This window comes from Neophocaena asiaeorientalis, unplaced genomic scaffold (assembly GCF_003031525.2).
Source record: "Neophocaena asiaeorientalis asiaeorientalis breed wild unplaced genomic scaffold, Neophocaena_asiaeorientalis_V1.1 scaffold1186, whole genome shotgun sequence".
NCBI lineage: Eukaryota > Metazoa > Chordata > Mammalia > Artiodactyla > Phocoenidae > Neophocaena > Neophocaena asiaeorientalis.
In genome coordinates, this window is record NW_020173974.1 from 767919 (window position 1) to 786657 (window position 18739).

At 47.1% G+C, this 18739-nt stretch overlaps 2 protein-coding genes across 7 annotated transcripts in view; both read right to left on the bottom strand.

Moving 5' to 3' along the window:
* The window catches only part of ADCY4 (adenylate cyclase 4), a 16136-nt gene extending 14877 nt beyond the window's left edge, over nucleotides 1–1259 (bottom strand). For 2 of the 6 annotated variants that reach the window (XM_024753251.1, XM_024753250.1), the window contains exon 1: nucleotides 460–1257. In XM_024753251.1, coding sequence (XP_024609019.1) covers nucleotides 460–618 — 159 coding nt within the window. In that variant the 5' untranslated portion in view covers nucleotides 619–1257. Of the gene's footprint in view, nucleotides 1–459 lie in introns of all 6 variants that reach the window. The other 4 variants (XM_024753245.1, XM_024753246.1, XM_024753248.1 and 1 more) reach the window with 2 other exon arrangements.
* Nucleotides 1260–1568: 309 nt separating this feature from the next.
* RIPK3 (receptor interacting serine/threonine kinase 3) lies at nucleotides 1569–5581 on the bottom strand (the record flags this gene model as incomplete). The annotated part of the gene is given in 13 exon segments (XM_024753274.1): nucleotides 1569–2401; nucleotides 2951–3011; nucleotides 3155–3286; nucleotides 3288–3463; nucleotides 3466–3511; nucleotides 3747–3773; nucleotides 3775–3830; nucleotides 3941–4018; nucleotides 4021–4107; nucleotides 4310–4356; nucleotides 4478–4623; nucleotides 5124–5296; nucleotides 5299–5581. Coding segments are annotated over 13 exon segments (1548 nt in total), but the record flags the coding sequence as incomplete, so codon positions are not given.
* Nucleotides 5582–18739: the final 13158 nt, after the last annotated feature.

Genomic DNA, 18739 nt, shown 5'->3' on the forward strand with positions numbered 1-18739 from the left:
CTAGGACCAGTAGATCACAGAAGCTTGTAAGGTCTGAGGTCTGTCAGTACCCGCAGGGAAATTAGAAGCATCGAGGGCTCAGCTATCTCCTTGTGTGGACCCGGAGACTGTGGCCCAGAGAGGCAGAGTGACTTGTGCAGGGTCACTGCAGTTCCTAGCAAGGTCTAGCACTTGTTTCCCGGGTCCCAGCCAAGAAAGCACATCGAAAAGAAGATCCACGTGGGACCACCCCGGTGGTGTCCAGTGGTTAAGACTCCGTGCTACCAGTGCAGGGACCGTGGGTTTGATCCCTGGTTGGGAACTAAGATCCCACAAGCTGCAAGGCGCGGCCGAAACAAAAGAAAAGAAGACCCACAAGTCCCAACCCTGAAAATGCCCCTGAGGCAATGACCCTCCCGCTGTCCCTGAGGAGGCACCCTGCACCAGAGCCCCACTCGCTGCACTTCCCCCGCCACTCACCCTGCCGCTGGCCCAGGCAACAGCGAGCAGCGCCAGGAGCCCGACGAGCACGATCACCAGCAGCAGTAGCAGCAGTGGGTACTGCTGGCTCAGGCTGTAGTAGGTCTCGTAGAAGAGGTCTTCGCTGGGAGGCGGCCGGGGACTGAAGAGGCGGGCCATGGTCTCCCCTGCCCAGAGCTATACCGCCTTGGGGTGACCCCTGGGGCTGAGGAGGGCCAGGGTGGGTTACTGTCTGAGGCCCCAGCTAGCCCCAGCTGTGCCGTTCTCACCAGGTCCAAGCCACTTGCGCCCGGACCTCCCGACCTCGCTATCCCACCTCCTCCCAGGGCACTCCCTGTGACCTCCTTGCCTTCTCCCAGTTGGCAGTGAAGGGACTGCTCAATGCTTTGCTCCTCCTTCCTCAAACCCAGACTGCAGAGGTGCTCTAGCAAAAGCCAGGGGCACAGGATTTAGGGTTGAAGCAAAGGAGCCCCGGCTACCTCCTTTCCCCCAACTCACTGCCGCAGCTGAACGGGCTAACCCCAGGGCAGGTTTCGGAGTCACACTGGCTGCTAGGCTATTAGCTCTGAGCCCCGGGCAACAGGCACTTCCCTCCCGGCGGCTCGGCGCCCTCCCACTTCCCCGGTGGGACAGCCCGGCCCTTCCTGTGCCCTAGCCGGACTCCGCAGACCTCCTCCCCCACTCTGATTGTCTCTCCTAACTCCACAGCCTCCCCACATCTGCCCCTTCAAGGGAGAGGAATGCGGACCGCGGGGGAGACGCAAGGGGTGGGGTGGGCTGAGCCAAGCGTCAAATGTCAAAATGGGTTCAGAACCTTGGATGTGGGGAGACTGAGGGCGGGCTGGAGCGAAGGCTGGCAAGGATGCAGGGAAGAAGAACATGGTGCCATACGGGGGCTAGGTTCTAGGTTAGGATGGGAGGCGGTCATTCCCTGCTCCTCCAGCCTAGATGGCAGCGGTGTGGCCGTATCTGAGTGGTCCATACTCCAGTGGTGTCCAGCTCCAGGGGAGGGGCACATCTGCGTGTAGCTTTGTGGAGCCGTTTAGATTAGAGCTGCCCAGGAGCCAGACCTCCAGGATTCCTTCCTGCCGCCGCCAGCTGGAAGTGCCTCCACGGATGCAATGTGTGCATGCAGCGGAGGGAGGTGGTAGTATGGGGGCCGACGTACGAGAGACTAGGGGCACCACGCAGGGCAAAGATGTGCTGGGGTCTGCGAATTCCCATGGCGAGCCCCCTTCCCCAGGACTCCACTGCCAAGTCTCCACAGCCCAGGGAAAAGGTGGTGGTAGGACCACAGCCTCTGTCTTCAGGGTTTGGTTTAGGGTGGGGTCTGGGCCTGCTCTACAGGAAGTGCTCTGCCCTGAGATTAGAGCTGCCCAGGAGCCAGACCTCCAGGATTCCTTCCTGCCGCCGCCAGCTGGGCCCTGACCTTGTGTGCCACAACTCTGCCCACCTACAGCCCTCAGCATCCCCCTTCCCGCCCTAGCCAGACACGGAAGTGCCTTCTACTCCCTCCATGTCAGCTCCCCCGCCTCTCATCCACGTCCCTTCCCGCCCCTGGCTGAAGCTTTAGCCTCGTCGTGGTGGTGCTTTGGTTAAAATTCCACCACATTTATTGACTCCTGGGGTCACAAAGACAGTTCGGGTGCAGGCCTGATGGCCCTCAGAGAAAGTCTAGGCTAGCTGCCTCAAGTCCAGGAGGCAGTTTAGAAGCTGCTTCGATTCCTGCTGTTATGATACCAGCCCTGTGGCCCACTCCAGGCTTCGGGTTCTTGCCGTCCTTCTTTCGAACCTATTCCTTGGGGGGTGAGCTGGGGGCCCCTATCCATGCCCCGAGGTGCCAGGCCCTGCACGGATGAGGCAGTTCTTCCTTGTATTATCATATGGTTGTTGTTTCCAATCCGTACCCCTTGGCTATGAAGTACGGTAGGAAACCGTGGCCCTTTAAGAGAAAGAGTGATGACGGTGGGAGGGTTAAGCGCTCTGGAGACTCAAAGTGAGGAGGAGCGGCAGGGTGGAGAGGCAGTGGCACCTCGTGTTCACCCTGGGGAAATGCAGGTGTGGGGTCTCTGGGCCTGCCAGCGACTGGGTCAAGGTGTGTCTTCAGCCTTTCTCTTGAGGCTGCACCTTCAGAATTGGGTTTGCAGAAGCTCAAGAGGAGTGGCAACTAACATCTGAGACTCTGATGGTTGGGTCTTTTCTGATGGGAAACCCTCTGGGCATACATGGCAACAATGGAATGGAATTCAGGGGTTCACAGAGCTGGTGTTGGGGAAAGTCAGAAGGCTCAGGGGCAAATCCAGGCTTTGCTGTGTGACCTCAGTGGATGTCAGTTTCTTCATTTATAAAATGAGAAAGTTGGGTTAGGTGGCCTCTAGCCCTTTCTCATTCCCCTCCCCAAGTACCCTGGATCTATATTTGGTCTTGAGGAAGAAGCTGGTGGAAGAACTGAGCAGGGGGAAGGAAGGAGGAAGGAGTGCGGAGTGGGTACCTGGTACTGGATTTGGCCCTGGCGCCCTGGGAGGCCAGTTGGTGTCACGTATCTCAGCCCCCTGCAAACAACACAGGGCTCTCAGGGCCCCTGTCCTGGGCCTTGTTCCCCTACTGCAGACCCCCTCAACCCCAAGTCTCCCCTAACAAGGGGACAGGATTCACAGGAGTCCTAGTGCATCCCCTAGTCCTACCAATGTCTCACCTGATACCCTTGGGGTCCAGGACCTGGGGTCCAAGCCGAGGTGGGGCTGGGCTTCTGGTTTCTGACAGGTAAGGTCTCTGGATTTTGAGGAGGTTGGGCTGTTGAATCTGAAGAGGTCTCTGCTGTCCAGGACAGGCTGAACCTGCCCTCTCTGGGCCCTGATGCTCTCGGGAAGGTTTGTACATTTTTCAGGAACAGACCTGGGGTACCCCTCCAGATTCAGGTTCATCATTTCAGAGACCATGGAATCATGGCTTCCTGTGGTTCCCCCAGGGCCATCCATTTCTGTACTTTCCGGGCCTGGCTTGAGGACAACTACCTGCTGCTGTCCCTGTGCTCGGACAGGAACTCCTTTACCTGCAAGGATGGGGAGCTGGCTGGGCATGGAGATGGGAGAGCCAGAGCAAACCCAAGGGAGGAGTCTCTTGCTTCATATCTGTTGCCTGGGAACTCAGGGATGGGGCGGGGACACTGGGGACAAGAGACAAGGCTTAGAGAACAGTGGTCAGTGGGGAGTCACTGGGTGGTCAAGGGAGCCACGTTGTGCCATCCTGCCCAGCTCCTAGGTGGGGTGAGGGCATTGGGCACTCACTGTGGAGACTGCAGCATTCATCTTTTTACCAGACATCTCCTTTCTTTACCAGATCGAGGGCTTTCTGGGTGTTTGGTCGGCATTCTGGAGAGAAGGCAGAGTGGGTGGCAGGTGAGCAAAACTTCTTTTCCAGTGAAAAGCCCCTGCTGACAGATCCAGGCCTACCTCAACTGCCAGCTAAGTGGCCAGCGCACCTTGGAAGGAGGGTCTCTTCTGGGCCTCATGGCTCCAGCAGTGCTGCATTAAATCCTTCAGTACTTCCAAGCCAGGATCTCAGGGCCAGACTGGGGCAGCTCAGTCAATGCAGGCTGGATCTGCCTCTCACACACTGCTTCCCGCTGCAGTGATTTATGGTCCACTACTGGGGTGTGGGTGTGAGGAGAAGACATTCAGAGTATGAAGGCCACCTGAGCCATCACGGAAAGGGGCAGGGAGTGTAGGAGATGTGAGGAGGGAGTAGGGCCGTCTGAGCAGGTAAACAGGAAGAGGAGGGCTTGGGGATTGGGGGTTTTGGGGAGGGGGCACCTGAGGTGAAGGATCCCAGAGTCTGCCTAGAGTTTTACTCTCAGCTTCTCTTCTGGCTAGCACTGCCCACATTAGGATACCGAAGCTGCAGAAGACATAAAGCTGAGGCCTGACCCAACTGCTGACAAGACTCCTTTCCATATACCATCCCTTAGAAGGACCCAGAGAGGTGTAGAAATTGGGGATGTATGTTTGGAGTACCTTACCTGTAGACATCACTGGCCATGGAGGCCTTCCAGTTTATATCAGCCAACAGTTCTGGGGCCAAGTAAGCTGGGGTGCTCCCTGACTCCCCAGATCCTGCCCCTGTCTGTGAGACTCCCAGAAACGTGGACAGGCCCAAATCTTCCAGCTGCAGAAGGAGATAAGAAGGAGGAGATAGGAGATGGACAGGGCCTAGCAGCCTGCAGAATCCTTTCCTCTCCCCCACAGAAGGCGCAGGCCCTTCTGTGGCTGCGCAGATATTTTGGTCCCAGCCTTGTAAAGGGGGTGTGGAGGGTTAGCGGAATGGTAGGACCAGTGAGGCTCCTGGTTGGAGGTCTGGGTCCCCGCTCCATGGGGCTGGGTCAAGGTCTGAGTCTCCTGGACTAGGTCAGCCACGGGTCTTTGGAGGGCCCCGTGGGGTGGACCCATGGAACTGACCATGTTGGCCAAGGCTTCTATCGCCTGGTATGGCAGGGGCTAAAGCTCCTGGATGAGCCTTGACACTTGGGCAGCACTGCGTCCAGAGGGAGATGCTGAGGGTATTCAGAAGACAGGGTTGCAGCAGGTCCTCTGTCCAGTGGGTAGGGTTGGAGCAGCTCTGGGGCAGAACCTCGTCCAGGGGTTGGGCTGCGTAATGGATGCGCTGACCTTGGCATGCAGCTCTGAGTCCAATAGGACGTTGGGGGGCTTGAGGTCCCGGTGTAGAAGCATGGGGTAATGGCTGTGCAGGTAGCACATCCCGAGCACCAGGTCCTGCAGCAGGCGGCCGAGGAGCGGCCCCGGCCTTGGGCACTGGGGCTGTAGCAGCACCGCCAGGAAACGTTCTCCATGAATTGAGTCACCAGAGCCGGCGCAGACACGTACTCCCACTCCAGTTTCTTTGTGACCCCCAGCAGGGGTAGCACACGATTGTTACACAGGCTTGCCACGGTCTTCACCTCCCTGGATATCGCCGGCCGGCACTCTGGCGCGGGTTGGAGCCGAGCTCCCTCCTGGGAAGATCCTTCCCTTCCGCACTCAGGCCCTGCCACGCAGAGGCCCCTCCTCCTCCGCCCAGCTTCCCACACCAGACACCCGCCCCCAAGCGGCTCGGGGCACTCACGAGTTCACGATCTTCACCGCCACTTCCAAACCCCCAGGTCCTGTGCTGTGCCCGGAAGACAGCGCCAAATCCGCCTTTGCCCATGAACTCGGGGTTCTCCACTTCCTCGATGGGCACCAGCGGGGCTGAGGTACCGCTGTGCCTGAGAGAGGGGGCCTCATCACCCGCCGGCCAGGGCCCCAAGGCCGCGCGGCTCCCCACACCGCCCCACCCCCCAAGCCCCGTGACTCAGCTCGAGTTGGTCAGTTCAATCTCCAGCCTCCCCCGTGAGCCCCACTGTGCCCTGGGGTTGGGGGTCGGGAGAGGGGTCAGTCTCCAGGCCACCGCACGGATTCTGCTTCCCGGGTTGCTTTCTCTACACTGCCTGGACCACTTCCTTCTTTGACGGAAGCCTCTGCAGTCCCGCCCTCCGGGGCAGGTTGGGGGGAGGGGGTGCCGGTGGGGTGCCGAAGGGAAGCTAGCGCTGTTCCTCGGGTGCCACGGCCAGGTTCATTGTCACTGGGTATGCAGGGCGCCACGGAAGGAGTCCTCACCTTCTAGGAACCCACAATCAACCGCCTTCTAAGCTGGCGTCTCACCCTTATCCCACCGGATTCCCAGCTCCACCGCCAAGCCTGGGACGGTGAGGATTGGGGGAGATGGTGCTGAGGAGGACATTATGGTCCTAAGCTTCCGCTCTCCCCCAGCTGCCTTAAGATCACAGCTAACACGTGTCTAAAGCTCACCGTGTAGGAGTTACATAATATGGATTAGCTTACGTAATTCTCACATCAACCCTAAGGAGATAGGTACTGCTTTTGTTACTTCTTTATAGGTAAGGAAGCGGAAGCACGGATAGTGTAAGTACCTGGCCCAAGCGTGTGTGGACCTGACCTCCAAGCCTGGCTCTGAACCATCAAGCTTTGCTATTTCCACATAGGCTTCAGCTGGTGGGGAAGGTGGCTGGGGTAGGTGTGAAGCAACCAACAGTCTGCATTCCTGCCCTTGGTAGTGATTTGTCTGCTGGCAAGACCAAGACCCACTCCCAGGGTGTTGTGGTCAGCTAGGCGAATTGGGCCGGCCAGAGTGTTGCTGTTATTGTGGTGTATACTGCAGTGGAAACCCCTCAGAGCCTCTCTGCCCTCTCCCCCCACGGCAAATCCTCCATGCAACTTCTCTGGTTAACAAATGTTCCTGACAAGCATTTACTCTGGACAAGGGCCCTGGAGAACTCAGGAGCAAGGGGAGCCTTAAGGATTCAGGGTAGACAGAAGGCGTCCATATTTTACCTGCCCAAGGCCTGACCATGGCTGGAGGTTGTGGAATTAGATGTAGCCAGCCTTAGGCACTCGGTTCTTTTTGGGGAGACCCAACCCTGTGGGTCATGGGTCATGGGCCAGGACTCACTGGAGGGTGCTCACCTTGGTGTGAAATTTCCATTCTGTCCAGTGGTCCATGGGCCCTGCTAGTTGGAGCAAAAGTGGCCAGCAGTTAACTGTGGTTTCTTGAGCACTTGGAACTCCAGGATCCACATCATGAATTCTGGTGGAGTCAGTCCATGCTATTTTCAACCTATTTAGGGAATTCTTAGACTGTAGTCTCTTTAAAAGCTGGTACATGGTAGGTACCCAATAAATATTTGTTGAATTGAACTAATAAATGAACAACCAAAACTTTTGAGCCTTCCTTAAGATGCTGATCACCTCAGCTGGCACTCCATACTCATTGGGAGGAGAAAGGAGGTTGGCTTCTTTATGGTTTAGGGTCTCTTGCCCGCACCTGCACAGCTGACAGAATCCATCTGAAGAATTTATTATGGCTATATGGTGGTATCTCACAGAATATAAAGGCAAGTTTGGCAGGTCCTCAAAAAAGTCTAGTTCAGGAGCTAAGAGCCATCAGAGAGGATAGCCAGTCCTTTCATGATTCGTTCTGAGCTTGTGGGCTCAACACCTGGGCTCCACTTGAGGAGAGGAGTTAGAAAGGAGTTAGAAGTGTGTTTAAAAACCTTTTACAGCTGGATTTCCTTAGAATGACATAAGACCCTGAGAATCAGGGGGAGCTACTGTAAAGCATAGGGTTGGGGATGGTGTCAGAGCCTATAATATTTTTTGACTCAAAATAAACCAAGCCCCTTTAAGAGAAGGAGGGGTAGGGAGAGGAGCCTAGAGTGAGTGCCTGAGAGGACCATCTGCTTTCTTCTTCTGGCAGGAGGGGACAGGCAATGGAGAGTTGAGTCCTGGATTTTGGAGCTCTGGCCTTTCTTGAGGCCTGGTACCCCTGACCCCAGTTGTCCCAGGCTTTTGGAGTCTATTTGGGTGTCCCTCATCCCTTCAGTTCTCTACTGCTGATTGTCTTTGGTTACCTTCAGCCCAGCCCTTGTGCCTGCTCTGATTCCCTATTCCTAGTTGCTGGGGTGCAGGTGGGGGTCAGAGGGTGTTGTCTCTCTTCTTGCATATTCTAACCCTAACTCATTCTCATCTGTTGTTTGATTAAGAGATTAATAAGTTATAGACCAAATGGTATTAACTGAGGTGACAGTAGAAAAGATTATGGAGAATTTTTATTTTTCTTAGTATTTGAATATTTTATATTAACATGTATTACTTTTATAAACAGTTAAAGAAGGAAAAAAGATTATGATGCATGCAAAGGTTTAGCTGTAAGGATATTCACTGAAGTGCTGTTTAAAATAGTGAAAAAATAGAAGCTTAAATATCCAGTAATAGGAAAACGATTGAATACATTATGCAATAGAAGACTATGTAGCCATTAAAATGATGCTCTAGACCTATATTTATTAGTACAACAGGTGTTTATCATATATCAAAAGAAAAAAGCAGGTTATAAAACAATATATACCATATAATCACATTTTTGTTTGTTTTAAAAATTCTCTTCCAGTAGTATCACAGAGTTTGCAGAAGCCTCCCATGGCATAATACCTAAATGCTATATAAAGCACAACATATTTTAAAAGTAACTTAGGGGCTTCCCTGGCGGCACAGTGGTTAAGAATCTGCCTGCCAATGCAGGGGACATGGGTTCGAGCCCTGGTCCGGGAAGATCCCACATGCTGCCGAGCAACTAGCCCATGTGCCACAACTACTGAGCCTGCATTCTAGAGCCCACGAGCTACAACTACTGAGCCCATGCACCACAACTACTGAAGCCCATGTGCCTAGACCCTGTGCTCTGCAACAAGAGAAGCCACTGCAGTGAGAAGCCTGCGCACCGCAGCAAAGAGTAGCCCCTGCTCTCCGCAACTAGAGAAAGCCTGCGTGCAGCAACGGAGACCCAACGCAGCCAAAATTAAATAAATAAATTTATATTAAAACAATTAAGTGGCCCCATATTATTAATGCCCCCTGAAATCCAACAGAAGCAAATGGAATTCTCCCTAGAGGAGAGCATTCTCAATCCAAGCCTCTAGATTAAATTTAGCCAAATATAAACTCACCAAAAAGTTACTAAATATGTAAGGATTCAAGTCACCACAAATGAGAATCAGCAGGAATAATAATCAACAGGTTTAAATCTTTAAGGGCTCCAGAGTTTGGAACAGTCAGATGATGTATCTAAAGAAGCTATTGTGAAATGTTTAAAGAAATAAAAGGTGGAATAGAAAACATAAGCAAGGAATAAGAGATTATAAAAAATGCCCAAGTAGATTTAGGAAAAAAATAGAATATCAAGAAATAAAAAAGTGTATGTAAGAATTAAAATTAAAACTGCAATGCAGAAGATATAGCTGAAGAAAGTGTACTAAAAAATGGATCTGAAAAAATTCATCAAAATGCAGCAAAAGAGACAAGCTGATAAAAAAGTTAAGAGTCAACAAATGAGGCGATCTTACAGTCACCAAACTGGCTTCTGCATGAGGAGAAGAGAAAGAAAATGGGGCAAGGCAATATATGAGGAGCAAATGGCTGAAAAATTTCAAGAATTGATGAAAGACGAGAATTCACGAGTATAGGAAGCACAATTTATGCCAAGAAGGATAAATATAAAGAAATCCACACCTAGATACAACTCAGTGAAACTGTGGAACAATTAAGACCAACAATCTAAAGACTAGAGAGAAAACATAGATCATCTTCAAAGGAATACAACCAAACCTGTAGCACATTTCTCGACAGCCACAGTGGAAACCAGAAGACATTGGAATGATTCAAAGTGCTAAAATAAAGGGGGGAAATCTATAAACGTTGAATTGTATACCCAGTAAAATTATTTTTTTAGACAAAGTTTTAAAAAAAAGACATTTTCAAATAAATGAAAACTGAGTTTAACACCTACAGACTCTTCCCTAAAGAAATTTCTAATGGATGTGTACCAAGAAGATGAAGAAAACTTACCCCAGACAGAACATGTGAAATGCAAGAAGGAATACCAGTTTTCCCATAAGTTCAACCACAAAACCATTTAGCATCATATCAGACCCATAGAAATGAGAAGGTGTGGCTCACTGATTAAGAAAAGGATCTGCTGCTATTTCCAATATCCAGGTCATGGAAGCAACCTAAATGCCCATCGACAGATGAATGGATAAAGAAGATGTGGTACATATATACAATGGAATATTACTCAGCCATAAAAAGGAATGAAATAGAGATGTGGATGGACTTAGAGACAGTCACACAGAGTGAAGTAAGTCAGAAAGAGAAAAACAAATATCGTATATTAACGCATATATGTGGAATCTAGAAAAATGGTACAGATGAACCTGTTTGCAAGGCAGAAATAGAGACACAGTTGTAGAGAACACACATATGGATACCCAGCAGGGAAAGCGGCGGGTGGTGGTGGTGGTGGTGTGGTGGTATGAATTGGGAGATTGGGATTGACATATATACACTAATATGTATAAAATAGATGACTAATAAGAACCTGCTGTATAAAAAAATAAAATAAAATAAAATTCAAAAAAGGAAAAGGATCTGCTGGGACTTCCCTGGTGGTCCAGTGGTTAAAGACCACGATTCCACTGCAGGGAGCAAAAGGGTTCGATCCCTGATTGGGGAGCTAAGATCCTGCATGCCACATGGCATGGCCAAAAAGAAAAGAAAGAAAAAGAAAAGGATCTGCTACCAGCAATTCCACTTCTGGGTATATACTCAAAGGAATTGAAAGCAGCGACTCAAACTGATATTTATACACCATCATTTATGGTCGCATTATTTACAATAGCCAAAAGGTGGAAACAACCCAAATGTCCATAAATGAATGAATGGATATACAAAATGTGGTATATACCATACAATGGAATACTATTCAGCCTTAGAAAGGAATAAAATTCTGACACATGCTACAACGTGGATGAACCTGGAAGCTATTATACTAAGTGAAATAAGCCAGTCACAAAAAGACAAATATTGTATGATTCTACTTATATGAACTACCTAGAATAATCAATTCATAGAGACAGAAAGGAGAATGGTGGTTTCCAGGAGCTAAGGGGGGGAGGGCATGAGAAGTTACTGTTTAAGGGATACAGAGTTTTAGTTTGAGAAGATGAAAAGTTCTGGAGATGAATGGTTTTGGAGATGGTTACACAACACTGTGAATGTACTTAATGCCACTGAACTATACACTTAAAAATGATTAAAATGGTAGATTTTATGTTAGGTATGTTTTACCACAAAAAGATCTGCTAAAAATATGATTCCATATATTAGATAGGGAGATATGAAGATTTATATTAATACACATTTAGTTATTTGATTTGAACATTAAATTTTATGGGGAAAAACCATTAAATTTTAGATATATATAAATAAGTGGGCAAATAGAAAAATGTTTAAAGTAATGGATGGTGCGTTTACAGGTGATTTTATTTTCTTATATTTTACATTCATATTTTCATCTGAATTTTCTAACTTTCTTAAAATGAATTCATGAAAGTTATATAGTAGTTCTACATCTCAGCTTCCTCTTTTCCCCCAGGACATTGACTAGAGATGCAGCAGCTTCCCTCTCCCACCCGTCACTACCCTAACCTGGAAGTCTACTCTGCTGCTCCCTCTTCATTTCTTGCAGCTGTAAGTCTGCTGGCATCACATTTAATACCTGATTGAAGTAGGCCCTTGTTGTCCCAGTGAGGAATAGGGTTTTGACAGACATAAACCTGGGAGAAGTGATTCCAGTCAGAGAGGATGTCATAAGCAAAAGTGCAAACTTTACAGTGTGAACTTTGGAAAAAGCAAGGAGTCCAGACTGGCTAAGTCACCTTTTCCCATCATGAGTCATTATTATCATCAACAAGGATAAAAAGCTAGTCTTCTTTTAGACTTGATGTTTCACAAAGTGCTTTCATAGAAGGTCATCATGACAAGCCTCTTAGATAGCCTCATCCACCACAGGGCAGACAGCAGAAGCAAGAAGAACTACAGTCCTGCAGCCTGTGGAACAAAAACCACATTCACAGAAAGATAAACAAGATGAAAAGGCAGAGGGCCATGGACCAGATGAAGGAACAAGATAAAACCCCAGAAAAACAATTAAATGAAGTGGAGATAGGCAATCTTCCAGAAAAATAATTCAGAATAATGATAGTGAAGATGATCCAGGACCTTGGAAAAACAATGGAGGCAAAGATAGGGAAGATGCAAGAAATGTTTCACAAAGACCTAGAAGAATTAAAGAACATACAAACAGAGATGAACAATACAATAACTGAAATGAAAACTACACTAGAAGGAATCAATAGCAGAATAACTGAGGCAGAAGAACAGATAAGTGACCTGGAAGACAGAATGGTGGAATTCACTGCTGTGGAACAGAATAAAGAAAAGGAATGAAAAGAAGTGAAGACAGCCTAAGAGACCTCTGGGACAATATTCAACACAACAACATTCATATTACAGGGGTCCCAGAAGGAGAGGAGAGAGAGAAAGGACCCGAGAAAACGTTTGAAATAAATCGACAGTAACACAAAAATAGTGGGAGACTTTAAGACCTCACTTACACCAATGGACAGATCATCCAAACAGAAAGTTAATAAGGAAGCACAAGCTTTAAATGACACAATAGATCAGATAGATTTAATTGATATTTATAGGGTATTCCATCCAAAAACAACAGATGATACTCTCTTCTCAAGTGTGCACGGAACATTCTCCAGGACAGATCACATCGTGGGTCACAAATCAAGCCTCAGTAAATTTAAGAAAATTGAAATCATATCAAGCATCTTTTCTGACCACAACACTATGAGATTAGAAATCAATTACAGGGAAAATCACGTAAAGAACAGAGACACATGGAGGCTAAACAATACGTTACTAAATAACCAAGAGATCGCTGAAGAAATCAAAGAGGAAATCAAAAAATACCTAGAGACAAATGACAATGAAAACACGACGATCCAAAACCTATGACATGCAGCAAAAGCAGTTCTAAGAGGGAAGTTTATAGCAATACAAGCCTACCTCAAGAAACAAGAAAAATCTCGAATAAACAATCTAACCTTACACCTAAAGGAACTCGAGAAAGAAGAACAAGCAAAACCCAAAGTTAGCAGAGAGAAAGAAATCATAATGATCAGGGCAGAAATAAATGAAATAGAAAAAAAGAAAATAAGAGCAAAGATTAATAAAACTATAAGCTGGTTCTTTGAGAAGATAAACAAAATTGATAAACCATTAGCCAAACTCATCAAGAAAAAGAGGGAGAGGACTCAAACCAATAAAATTAGAAATGAAAAAGGAGAAGTTAAAGGGCAGAAATTAAGACACAGATGTAGAGAACAAACGCATGGACACCAAGGGGGGAAAGTGGCGGGGGGGGGGGTGGGGTGGGGAACTGGGAGGTTGGGATTGACATATATACACTAATATGTATAAAATGGATAACTAATAAGAACCTGCTGTATAAAAAAATAAAATTCAAAAACAAAAAAAAAGAAGGTCATCACAAGTCTGTGAGGTCAGACCTATTGTCAAATTTTGTAGATGAAGAAATTAAAAGGCCTCACTTTTTTTTTTTTTTTGGTCTGAATGTGAAAAACAAACATAAAATAAGAACCTTTATTACTGTGGCAGTGCAAGTCCTTCCCGCTGGCCCAAGGTTGCTCCTCCTTATCAGGGGAACCATTATCTCTTCTCCCAGCTGCTGAAAACCAAACCCTCCCCAGAGAGGGAAAGGGTACAACTATGGGCAAATTAACTGGGCTGCACTCAACTTAGAAAAGTCACAAAGCAAACCCCAGGGTTTGAGCAGAGAAGAGTTATGGAGAAAATGTTCCACTTGGAAAGGAATCTGTGATACTGTGATTTATAACTAGAAATAGATAGGTGGTCTTTGACCCCATTCTTGGCACAGAGCTCCTAAAACACTTGGAATTTCCAGTGTTGAGAGAGGAAAAGAGGTCTTTTGCTACATTAATGAAGTGTCTTTTGGAAAGCCCTTAGGTAACATAGGGATGGGGGCTGGTGGCCAGAGGAACCAACCCTGTGATTAGAGGCTTGGAAGTTTCAGTACCCCCTCCATACCCAAACTCTGAGGAGGAGAGAGGGATTGGTGGTTGAATCAGTCACCAATGGCAATGAGTTAATCAATCATGCCTTTGTAATGCAGCCTCCATAAATCCCCCAAAGGATGAGTTTGGAGAGCTTCCAGGTTGGTGAACACATGGCGGGGAGAGTGGCACCTGGAGAGGGCATAGAAGCTCTGTGCCCCTTCCATACACCTTGCCCTGTGTATCTCTTCCATCTGGCTGCTCCTGAGTCATATAAATGCCTTTTCTAATAACCAGTAATCTAGTAAGCAAAATATTTCTTTGAGGTCTGTGAGTTACTCTAGCATATTAATTGAATCCAAGGCAAGATTTGTTAGAAACTCCAATCTATTGCCTGTTGGCTAGAAACCCAGGTAATAACCTGGAGTTGAGACTACCGTCTGAAGTTGGTGGAGGGGGGGCAGTCTTGTAGGACTGAGCCCTTAACCACCTGTGGGATCTGATGCGATCTCCAAGTAGATAGTGTCAGGACTGAGCTGAACTGTAGAACACCCTACTGGTGTCCGAGAATTGCTTGGTGCTGTGGGACAACCCCCGTAAAACACACATTGGAACTGGGTCCAGTACCTTTAGGATCCCACCTGAAGTGGCCCTTGCTTCTCTCTGCTCTTGGATTCTTTTTTGGGGAGCCCTCTCCAGTGCCCAGGGCATGCTCTTCTCCTTTAGTGTTCCAAGCAGGTCAAAAGTCTCTTTTCACTTGTTTTTCCTTAGCAAAGTGGAGAGACTGATGTTTTCACAAAGAACCATACTGTCTAGGGACACCTGCCCCAGCAAATGGAATCCCTGTTTATCATCTGTTTCCTCACACAGTGGGTTTCCCAGTGGTGTCCCACTGTCAGAACCTAAGTTGCCTATCTGCACACTCAAGACAAGGGACACTGGAAAGGGTAACTTCTTTTTATTCTACCTTAGCATGAAGGGACTAAATAGATTTTGAGCAGCCATCAATGACAAGTGTCCACACACATACAACAACCATAAGGCACCTTCTACTATCAGTGTGGAGTCCTTCTCTCTTCACTTACTGTGTCTAGTTAATGTTGATGATCTAATTTCTGTGCTCTCCTAGCCCCTCTCATCCCAGGTAAGGCAGTTTTCCCAGCTGGATGTCCTCCTCCCTCCCTTCCCCTTGCCTCTCTCTCTCTCTCTCTCTCTCTCTCTCTCTCTCTCTCTCTCTCTCTCTCATAGGGAGTTGACTATAGCCTAATGGTCAAAGGTCCAGGCTCTCAGATCAGGCTACCTGGGGTTCAATTGTGCCTCCGCAAGTTACTAGCTCTTTGACATTTACCAAGTTACTCAACTTCTCTGAGCTTCAGTTAATTGTAGAACCTACTGCGCTGGGCTGCTGTGAGGATGAAATAAAACAATACAGCACATTTCCAGGCACATATTATGTGCTCAATAAGTGATAGACATTAATACCATCAACATCATTGCATTTCCAATCTGAGGAACATTTCTAATTCACTATTGGTGGAGCAAAGAAAAATGATTTCACTGCTGCTCAGTGAAATAGCTAGCTTTTCCTTCTGGTAAATTCCCAGCCCCACCCTTTCCTCCCAGGGCTCCTTTAATGACTCACCCATCAGGTATTCTCATTCCTCTCTCCCAGACAAGTGTCCTGAGGGAGCGATTGAGGAAATCAGTTGTGCCCCTGCCTGTGGTCTAGAGGAGTTCGGACTTTAATCCTGAGTCTCTAGCTTCTTGGCTGTAAGGTTGTCTAAGGTTGAGAAGGTCACATGGTTGACCCAAAGATGGGCTTTGGGCCTGAGGCAGCTGCTTTTGGTGTTCCCTGCCACACATTCTCAGGCCGCCTTTGATTTGAGCTGCCGCTGAGGTGGATGGCCCCATGACCCTGCCAGTGCCCCACCCAAGAGACCTGTCTCTGTTTTTCTCCCTCAGTTGACAGAACTGCGGTGAGAGGAGAGGAGAGTTAATGCCTTGGGGGTGACTCTCACAGTGGAGGACATGGGTCAGTGCCCCAGCCTCCTTTCTTTCGAAGGGTCAATTCTGGGGTGTGTTCTACAGCTCTTCAGAGGGCCTCTGGCTGGACTGAGCTCCACAACAGTAGCTAGCTCAATAGGTACCTTCTGGGGGCATTTTCTCCTTCCCTGATTCACATTTTCTGCTCCGTCCCTCCTGACCCTTGGGACCACCCTCCAGGAAGTCTCAAGTTCTGGTCTCAGGCGCTATTTTCGGGGGGAATACAATCCAAGCCCTTTGCCCTGTTTCCTCCTCATTGTTTATCCTCTGAATGTCTTTGTGACTAGGATCCCTCCCTGTCTGGAAAGAAAGAGGAAAGGAGGGGAAAAGAAGTGAACAGAAATGACTCTAACTCTCTCAGAGATGGGGATTCATGTATTTGGGCACCTATGGCTCTCTCATCTCTTATCTCATTCAAATTTTAGCAACAAACCTGTGAGGCAGACAATTATTAGTCCCATTTTATGGATGAAGAAACCGAGAGGCTCTGAGAGGTTAAGTAACCAGCCTGAGGTTATACAAAAACTTTGTGGCACAGTGGGGTTTTAAACCCAGATCTGTGCTCCTTCAGCTGCTTTCTTTTATGGGTGAGGGCCTTTGAAAGAATCAGGAAGCAGGACTTTGAATCAATCAAGTAAGACTATCAGCTTTTTTTTTTTTTTGCGGTACGTGGGCCTCTCACTGTTGTGGACTCTCCCGTTGCGGAGCACAGGCTCCGGACGCGCAGGCTCAGCAGCCATGGCTCGCGGGCCCAGCCGCTCCGCGGCATGTGGGATCTTCCCGGACAAGGGCACGAACCCATGTCCCCTGCATCGGCAGGCGGACTCTCAACCACTGCGCCACCAGGGAAGCCCCTATCAGCTTTTTAAAGATAAATATTAACAGTGTTATTGAAGTAGAGCTGACATTCAGTAAACTGCGCGTATTTAAGGCGTACAATGTGACGAGTTTTGACATATGTATATGTCGGTGAAACCATCACTACCATTAAGGTAATGAACATACTTATCACACCAGAAACTTCCTTGTGCGCCTTTTCAATCTCTCACTCTGCCTTTCTATGCTATCTCCCCGTTCCTGGTAACCACTAATCTGCTTTCTGTCACTTTGTGATTGGTTGGCGTTTTCTATTTTATATAAATGGAATCACATAGTATGCATTCTTTTTCGTCTAATTGTTGTGTTCATGAGTAGTTTATTCCTTTTCACTGCCAAGCAGTACTCCACTGCCCCACAATTTCTTCATCAGTTCGCCTGTTCGTGGACAATAATTTTTGGCTATTACAAACGTACATGTCATGTACACGTCTTTGTATGGCTATTACAAACGTACATGTCATGTACACGTCTTTGTATGGACCTATGTTCTCAATTCTCTTGAATAAATATCTAGGAGTGGAACGCTCAATCATATGATAGGTATATACTTAACTTTTGAAGAAACTGTCAAACATTTTGCCAGCGCGGTTGTACCATTTTACATTCCCACCAGCAACGGGTGAGTCTGAGCTCACACGGAACTATCCACCACAGAGGGTCCAAAACAAGGTGAACCCAAACAGACCTACACCAAGACATATTATAATAAAAATGGCAAAAATTAAAGATAAAGAGTGGATTCTAAAGGCAGCAAGATAAAAACAGAGAGTTAATTACAAGGGAACCCCCATAAGGCTTTCAGCTGACTTCTCTACAGAAACACTGCAGGCCAGAAAGGAGTGGCAAAATATATTCAAAGTCTTGAAAAGGAAAAATCTGCAACCTAGAACACTCTATCCAGCATGACTATCATTTAGAATATGAGGAGAAATAAAGAATTTCTCAGACAAGCAAAAACTAAAAGAATACAACAATACTAAACCTCTCCTAAAAGAAATATTGAAAGGTCTTCTTTATATAGAAAAGAAGCAAGAAGATATAGGAAGGAGGAAATCATAATTGGAAAGTAAACCATTTAAATTAGCCAGTATACAGATTAAAAAGAAAAAAAGAAACTATTTGTGCAACGAGGATCCCATGTGCTGCAACTAAGACCCGGCACAGCCAAATAAATAAATAAATATTTTTAGAAAAAGTAGAAGAAAAGAGAGAGAACCCAAATAAACAAAATAAGAAATGAAAAAGGAGAAATCTCAACTGATACCACAGAAATACACAAAAAAATACTATGAACAATTATATGCCAACAAATTGGACAACCTAGAAGAAATGGACAACTTTCTAGAAACATACGGCCCACCAAAACTGAATCAAGAAGAAACAGATAATTTGAATAGGCCAGCCACTAGACGTGAAATAGAATCTGTAATTTAAAAATTCCCTATAAACAAAAGTCCAGGACCAGAATGCTTCACAGGCGAATTCTACCAAACATACAAAGAACTTATACTGATTCTTCTCAAACTCTTCCAAAAGATTGAAGAGGGAACACTCCCAAAGACATTCTATGAAGCCACCATCACACTGATACCAAAACCAGACGAAGATACTACCAAAAGAAAAAAAAGAAAAGAAAAGAAAATTACAGGTCACTATCTTTGATGAATATAGATGCAAAAATTGTCAACAAAATATTAGCAAATCGAACCCAACAACACATAAAAAAGATCATACAACACGACCAAGTGGAATTCATCCCAAGTTCACAAGGATGGTTCAACATATGCAAATCAATCAATGTAA